We start from the raw sequence: 8,078 nt of genomic DNA on the forward strand, positions 1-8,078 counted from the left end.
AAGATTTGTTCGAAGTCTCTGCTCACCCAGCAATGAAGGTGTACCCGATACGATGAGACGGCAATGTGGATTTAAACCTTCTAGCTTGGGCTGTTTACTCCCCAGGGACTCAAGAATGTAATTCGAGTGCACACTTTTTCTATTACCTGGGGTATATAATAATAATGTAGAGTTGTTGACTTACATCACTGGCCGGATTCGGCGAATTAAATTGTCAATTGTGATTATTATATTATTATTGATGTGATGAAGATGATCAGGGCGATACAAAAATAAACTACACAGCGCCGCAGCCTTGAAGTACTGCAAGCAACCAGAGTATCAGAAAATAAACAAGGCCAAACTTCATTCTAAAATCAGATGAACATTGATCTAACTAATCATTTTTTTTTCTTTTGTCAAAGTTTAATCGGTTATCTGTGTGTTTATGTTATAATAACTTCGATAGGGCACCATCATAGCAGGCGTAATCTGCAAGCAGGTCTTAGGTCGGTGTTAATTAAACACTAGACCCAAGTCCGATTCATTGTCAACACTTCACAGGCAGGTCTGTACTGCGTAGTATATAGAAGCCAGTGGCGTATTCACGCTGAATTCGACTTTGGTATCAACATATTCTTAATATATATATAACAATGAGTTGTTCTTTTGCTTGAAATACCACTCTCACACTATGTTTAATCATGGTTTTCTGGTGTCCCTGTCGAGATTTTGCTGGAATATTGCTGGAATATTGCTAAAAGTGGCGTAAAACCATACACTCTCACTCACACTCTCATTCTGGTGGTACACATGCTTTGTAAATCCTGCAGTCGACAGAAATCTGCTCGCTGTTTACGAACCGGATGTCAGGTTCCTTACGCGATTTTGATTGGACTATGCATAGACTCATTAGTCCAGCCAAAATGTAACTCCATAATTGCAGCCTAGTTCGGCAAGGGTGGAAACTGGACTGTTATAGGCAGTTAACTCCCTTGCCTCGGGAAGATGGTTAGAGTATGGCAACCTTATACTGATTACAGGACATCTGGTCGCTGGCGGCTGACATGGGATGTCAAGCCAAATACAAATCCCATTGATCAAGATATTGTATTGAGTGAGTTGGGATTCGCGCTGATTTGAACAGTATTCTAGTTATATCACGGCGTGTCAGCTTGATGTGGGGGGAAAGCCCGAAGTGATGCAGGTCTTGGAAGTTAACCACTTTGGTTAAATCCAAAGGTAAGGTGGTGACAAAACTAGAAACATAATCAGGACAGTTCTGAGATTCTGAGTTTACCACTCTGGTGAAATGTACGAGCATGGTATAGTGCTGACATAGTTATCTGTGACTACCCACGGAAATAGGATCCTGGCACGGATAAGGGAAGCAACTCTGCATTTGGAGTATGGTGAAGCTGGCTATGCTATAAATGATATGACAAGACAAAGTTCCCTATATTCACATTGCAATGCTCTCAATACTTACAAGACCGCCTCCGTGGTCTTGTGGTAGAGCGTCCGCCCGGAGAGCGGAAGGTCCAGGGTTCGATCCCGGGCCGCGTCATACAAAAAGACGTTAAAAGATTGTACTTGTTGTTACCCTGTCTGGCGCTCGGCATTAAGGGGCTAAAACAAGGACTGGTCGGCTCGGAGTCAGTATACTGTGTCTGAGTGGGGTATTCATGTTAAACTGCGGCATGGTATCTCAGTGAGCTAGCACTATAAATCGGCATCAGTCCGGACTAGTACAAGCAGCCACACACACACATACACGCGCATGCACGTCGCTATATAAGTGCAATAATCTTGGACGCGACGTTAAACCCAATTTCACCTCACCTCAATACTTACGTACACTACTATTATTATTTATTGCATGTGATATCTGCATGCATCAGTAGGACACATGCAGAACGATTTGCCAAACCATTAAATTCAGCTAAAGGAACCGCCGTACGTGGTACTCCCTTGAACGTGTAACTGACTTCTCTGTGATGTAGTGCCATGTTGCATGCACTTTGAATCACCGGAAGCGTGACAGCGTCCAGTTGTGATGACCAGGCAACTCGCCTACCAGGGAACCTCACGTAACAGCACTTCCGCCCACTGCCGTGACGGATGTTCTATATATAGAATGCTCTACATACGACTTCACCAGGAATGTGCATGCCTTTAAACGGTCGTATTTTAGTACAGTATATCATTAGGACGTTTGGGGAAATGATTAACACAATTAATCAAATTAAAAATGGAATTAAAATCATTTGTAGTTGTTTGATAAACGCAACAAAGAGATTGGAACTAATGGTGTAATTAAACATGCGACGTCATGTATGTTGTGTACGTTGTGTCTTGTGCATGAGCTATGTGATGTGTGTGTATTTTGTGTCTTGTGCATGGGTTATGTGATGTGTGTGTATGTTGTGTACAGTGTGTCTTGTGCATGAGCTATGTGATGTGTGTGTATGTTGTGTACAGTGTGTCTTGTGCATGAGCTATGTGATGTGTGTGTATGTTGTGTCTTGTGCATGGGTTATGTGATGTGTGTGTATGTTGTGTACAGTGTGTCTTGTGCATGAGTTATGTGATGTGTGTGTTATGTACAGTGTGTCTTGTACATGAGCTATGTGATGTGTGTGTATGTTGTGTCTTGTGCATGGGTTATGTGATGTGTGTGTATGTTGTGTACAGTGTGTCTCGTGCATGAGCTATGTGATGTGTGTGTGTGTGTTGTGTACAGTGTGTCTTGTGCATGAGCAATGTGATGTGTGTGTATGTTGTGTCTTGTGCATGGGTTATGTGATGTGTGTGTATGTTGTGTACAGTGTGTCTTGTGCATGAGCTATGTGATGTGTGTGTATGTTGTGTACAGTGTGTCTTGTGCATGAGCTATGTGATGTGTGTGTATGTTGTGTCTTGTGCATGGGTGATGTGATGTGTGTGTATGTTGTGTACAGTGTGTCTTGTGCATGAGCTATGTGATGTGTGTGTTGTGTACGTTGTGTCTTGTGCATGAGTTATGTGATGTGTGTGTTGTGTCCGGTGAGTCTTGTGCATGAGTTATGTGATGTGTATGTTGTGTACAGTGTGTCTTTTGCATGAGTTATGTGATGTGTATGCTGTGTACATTGAGTCTTGTGCATGAGTTATGTGATGTGTATGTTGTGTACAGTGTGTCTTGTGCATGAGTTATGTGATGTGTGTGTTGTGTACGTTGTGTCTTGTGCATGAGTTATGTGATGTGTATGTTGTGTACATTGAGTCTTGTGCATGAGTTATGTGATGTGTGTGTTGTGTACGTTGTGTCTTGTGCATGAGTTATGTGATGTGTGTGTTGTGTACGTTGAGTCTTGTGAATGAACTATGTGATGTGTATGTTGTGTACAGTGTGTCTTGTGCATGTGTTATGTGATGTGTGTGTTGTGTACGTTGTGTCTTGTGCATGAGTTATGTGATGTGTATGTTGTGTACATTGAGTCTTGTGCATGAGCTATGTGATGTGTATGTTGTGTACAGTGTGTCTTGTGCATGAGTTATGTGATGTGTATGTTGTGTACGTTGTGTCTTGTGCATGAGTTATGTGATGTGTGTGTTGTGTACTTTGAGTCTTGTGCATGAGCTATGTGATGTGTATGTTGTGTACGTTGTGTCTTGTGCATGAGTTATGTGATGTGTATGTTGTGTACGTTGTGTCTTGTGCATGAGTTGTGTGATGTGTGTGTTGTGTACTTTGAGTCTTATGCATGAGTTATGTGATGTGTATGTTGTGTACGTTGTGTCTTGTGCATGAGTTATGTGATGTGTATGCTGTGTACGTTGTGTCTTGTGCATGAGTTATGTGATGTGTATGTTGTGTACGGTCAGTCTTGTGCATGAGTTATGTGATGTGTGTGTTATATACGTTGTGTTTTGTGCATGAGTTATGTGATGTGTATGTTGTGTACGTTGTGTCTTGTGCATGAGTTATGTGATGTGTATGTTGTGTACGGTCAGTCTTGTGCATGAGTTATGTGATGTGTGTGTTGTGTGTGTACGCTGTGTCTTGTGCAAGAGTTATGTGATGTGTGTGTGTATGTTATGTACGTTGTGTCTTGTGCATGAGTTATGTGGTGTGTGTTGTGTGTGTGCGCTGTGTCTTGTGCAAGAGTTATGTGATGTGTGTGTTGTGTACGTTGTGTCTTGTGCATTGGTTATGTGATGTGTATATTGTGTACGTTGTGTCTTGTGCATGAGTTATGTGATGTGTGTGTTGTGTGTGTACGCTGTGTCTTGTGCAAGAGTTATCTGATGTGTGTGTATGTTATGTACGTTGTGTCTTGTGCATGAGTTATGTGATGTGTGTTGTGTGTGTACGCTGTGTCTTGTACAAGAGTTATGTGATGTGTGTGTTGTGTACGTTGTGTCTTGTGCATGAGTTATGTGATGTGTATGTTGTGTACGTTGTGTCTTGTGCATGAGTTATGTGATGTGTATGTTATGTACGTTGTGTCTTCTGCATGAGTTATGTGATGTGTATGTTGTGTACAGTGTGTCTTGTGCAAGAGTTATGTGATGTGTGTGTTGTGTACGTTGTGTCTTGTGCATGAGTTATGTGATGTGTATGTTGTGTACGTTGTGTCTTGTGCATGAGTTATGTGATGTGTATGTTATGTACGTTGTGTCTTGTGAATGAGTTATGTGATGTGTATGTTGTGTACAGTGTGTCTTGTGCATGAGTTATGTGATGTGTGTGTTATATACGTTGTGTCTTGTGCATGAGTTATGTGATGTGTGTGTTGTGTACGTTGTGTCTTGTGCATGAGTTATGTGATGTGTGTGTTGTGTACGTTTTGTCTTGTGCATTGGTTATGTGATGTGTGTGTTATGTACAGTGTGTCTTGTGCATGAGTTATGTGATGTGTGTGTTGTGTGCGTTGTGTCTTGTGCATGAGTTATGTGATGTGTGTGTTGTGTACGTTGTGTCTTGTGCATGAGTTATGTGATGTGTATATGGTGTACGTTGTGTCTTGTGCATGAGTTATGTGATGTGTGTGTTGTGTACAGTGTGTCTTGTGCATGAGTTTTGTGATGTGTGTGTTGTGTGTGTACGCTGTGTCTTGTGCAAGAGTTATGTGATGTGTATGTTGTGTACAGTGTGTCTTGTGCATGAGTTATGTGATGTGTATGTTGTGTACGTTGTGTCTTGTGCATGAGTTATGTGATGTGTATGTTATGTACGTTGTGTCTTGTGCATGAGTTATGTGATGTGTATGTTGTGTACAGTGTGTTTTGTGCATGAGTTATGTGATGTGTGTGTTATATACGTTGTGTCTTGTGCATGAGTTATGTGATGTGTGTGTTGTGTACGTTGTGTCTTGTGCATGAGTTATGTGATGTGTGTGTTGTGTACGTTGTGTCTTGTGCATTGGTTATGTGATGTGTGTGTTATGTACAGTGTGTCTTGTGCATGAGTTATGTGATGTGTGTGTTGTGTACGTTGTGTCTTGTGCATGAGTTATGTGATGTGTGTGTTGTGTACGTTGTGTCTTGTGCATGAGTTATGTAATGTGTATGTGGTGTACGTTGTGTCTTGTGCATGAGTTATGTGATGTGTGTGTTGTGTACAGTGTGTCTTGTGCATGAGTTTTGTGATGTGTGTGTTGTGTGTGTACGCTGTGTCTTGTGCCAGAGTTATGTGATGTGTATGTTGTGTACAGTGTGTCTTGTGCATTTTTTGTGATGTGTGTGTTGTGTACGTTTTGTTTTGGGCATGTGTTATATGGTGTGTGTGTGTGTGTGTGTGTGTGTGTGTGTGTGTGTGTGTGTGTGTGTGTGTGTGTGTGTGTGTGTGTGTGTGTGTGTGTGTGTGTGTGTGTGTGTGTGTGTGTGTGTGTGTGTGTGTGTTTTGTGTGTGTGTGTGTTTTGTGTACGTTGTGTGTCCTGCATGTGTTGTGAGATCTGTGTGTTGTGTACCTTAGGTTTTGGGCATGTGTTATGCGATATGTGGGTTGCGCACGTTATGTTTTTAGGCATGTGTCATGCGATGTGTGACGTGTACGTTGTTTAGGTGGTATGTATTATGTGATGTGAGTGTTGCGTTTGAGCATGGGTAAAACAGATTTGAGGGCAGTCAATTATGATGTAGAAATGGCGATGCTCTACACAATAGCGTGACTTTAAGGGCAACACGTGCCCTGGCGTCTCCATCCAGGTAATGCAAAGTGTCACAAACGCATATTCGTTCAGAAAATGTAATCTGTCACCAAAAACCAACACGCCACACGGTGTTGTTAAATGCCTTCATACAATTCTAAACTGATATTCTACAATTATGCTTCTTCCCTTATTTTACTTCTAAGAATAGCTAATAGGTCAATATTGCCAAAGTTTATCAACTCGTATTGTCGATCGTGCAATTAATTAAAGAATGAAAATTGACTTGACGAAGTTTGTTTGGATCCTACTTAAATGGTGGCACTTGGAGTGGCAGCTTCTCGCGTTTCAAGCAATATACAAGTGGTCTGTCAACTGTCGAGGCCTCGTGATCAGACTGACCGGTGAACTTGTACATGTATTTATATGTATGTCCAGTAACAACAGTGTGTTGCCATACTGGCACTTTAGTCAAGAATTTTAGTACCGGTAGGGGAGGACATGCTAGCCCTTTTCGCGAACACCTGGTGTTATCGTTGATTTTCAGTCATCCATTCATAAACTTTTCATCGCTATTTTGCATTTTACTCCCAATGGAATAAAAAATATGTTTTTTGCGATAGTTGAGACCGATTATTATCTAGCATTAACGTTTCATAATTAGAATGTCTGTAATTAATTTCCAGAGAGAGAAAGATTTACAAAATAATCTCATAATTAGCTGTAGTAAAGAAGTTGTGTCGTCTTTATTCATATCGTGTCATGAGGATACAATTACGACAACAATGATGAAACGTTATGTCATCATATATTTTGACATTACAACATCAGACGTCAACATTGCATTATGTCAACAATGAGGAGTGCGTGAACTTGTTAATACACGAGTGCTTTGAGTGCGTTTAATTTTTTTGCATATATTTAAACGTTGGAATAAGTAAGGCAAAAAACAATCTGAAACATTCGCGAAGACCTGCAATCATCACAATTTGAAGGTGATTCGCGGACGCCTGCTCACGATAATTATGCTCTGTACAATCGACTCTGCTTATTGCAGATATTTCTTTTGAATATGGAAAGGGTTGTTTTTTTGTTTCAAGGTTTCTCGTTGAGGTAACTAGTTATTTCCATATGAAATATCCAGGTAAGAACTACAGTAGTCAGTTCGGTATATCTCTGTTATCTTAGCATCAATAACGATGTCAAACACCCCCTTCTTTACTAATATACGTTTTAGCATTAACAGGGCGTAAGATACTGCCGAAGCAATAAGCTTACATCTATTTTATACATTTTGTTTTCAAAGAAACACGTTGAAAATTATGAAAGATGAATTTACAACTCGTGACTTAGTAAACTATTTGTAAATAAATTAAATTAAGTTAACAAGTAACACGTGTAGGAGGGCGGTTATCTTCACACTTAAGTGTTGAAGTAGGGGGTGGATATCATCTACTATCACCGATCTCACGATCCTCACGCTGTTATCGCGAGATACTAAAGAAAACTTCCAAAATATACTTACCTATATGAATCGATGAAATACATAATAAACCGAAGAATGTAAAAATAATGCACATTGCTTCTGTTAGAGTATTGATCCAAGCGAACGCCCCAGGCGGAAGGTGGTGTAAAGTGACTGTTCTTAGGCCTCCGTCTTCGTGTCGCGGCAGCCGTCCAGCCGAGTTCAGAAGTTCTCAAAGTCCGTTTCTACACCGCAGATAGGGTTGCGATAACGCTGTATTGTTTCTCCGTGTGCTTGTGTCAAAGTGACTCTGCTGTAAGGGGCTTTCGATGATCACATCCCGAGAAAGAGGTGGAAGGGGTGTGTTATCAGAATAATGTATTACGAAGTTCAACTACTTGTCTTGGACGTCTTTTGATGATTGGTTCACAACGTACTGCTGACTTTATGTCTTACTATCTGAGGTCCAGGCTGAACATGTTTCCAGATTGTTGACATG

General features: G+C 40.9%; 1 protein-coding gene across 4 annotated transcripts in view; it reads right to left on the reverse strand.

Moving 5' to 3' along the window:
* LOC124115041 (macrophage mannose receptor 1-like) overlaps positions 1-8,078 on the reverse strand; it is a 75,397-nt gene extending 67,319 nt beyond the window's left edge. For 2 of the 4 annotated variants that reach the window (XM_046475868.2, XM_046475850.2), the window contains exon 1: positions 7,640-8,077. In XM_046475868.2, coding sequence (XP_046331824.2) covers positions 7,640-7,694 — 55 coding nt within the window. In that variant the 5' untranslated portion in view covers positions 7,695-8,077. Of the gene's footprint in view, positions 1-7,639 lie in introns of all 4 variants that reach the window. The other 2 variants (XM_046475860.2, XM_046475877.2) reach the window with 2 other exon arrangements.

Source organism: Haliotis rufescens, unplaced genomic scaffold (genome assembly GCF_023055435.1).
Source record: "Haliotis rufescens isolate VD_foot unplaced genomic scaffold, xgHalRufe1.0.p SCAF_4, whole genome shotgun sequence".
Taxonomy (NCBI): domain Eukaryota; kingdom Metazoa; phylum Mollusca; class Gastropoda; order Lepetellida; family Haliotidae; genus Haliotis; species Haliotis rufescens.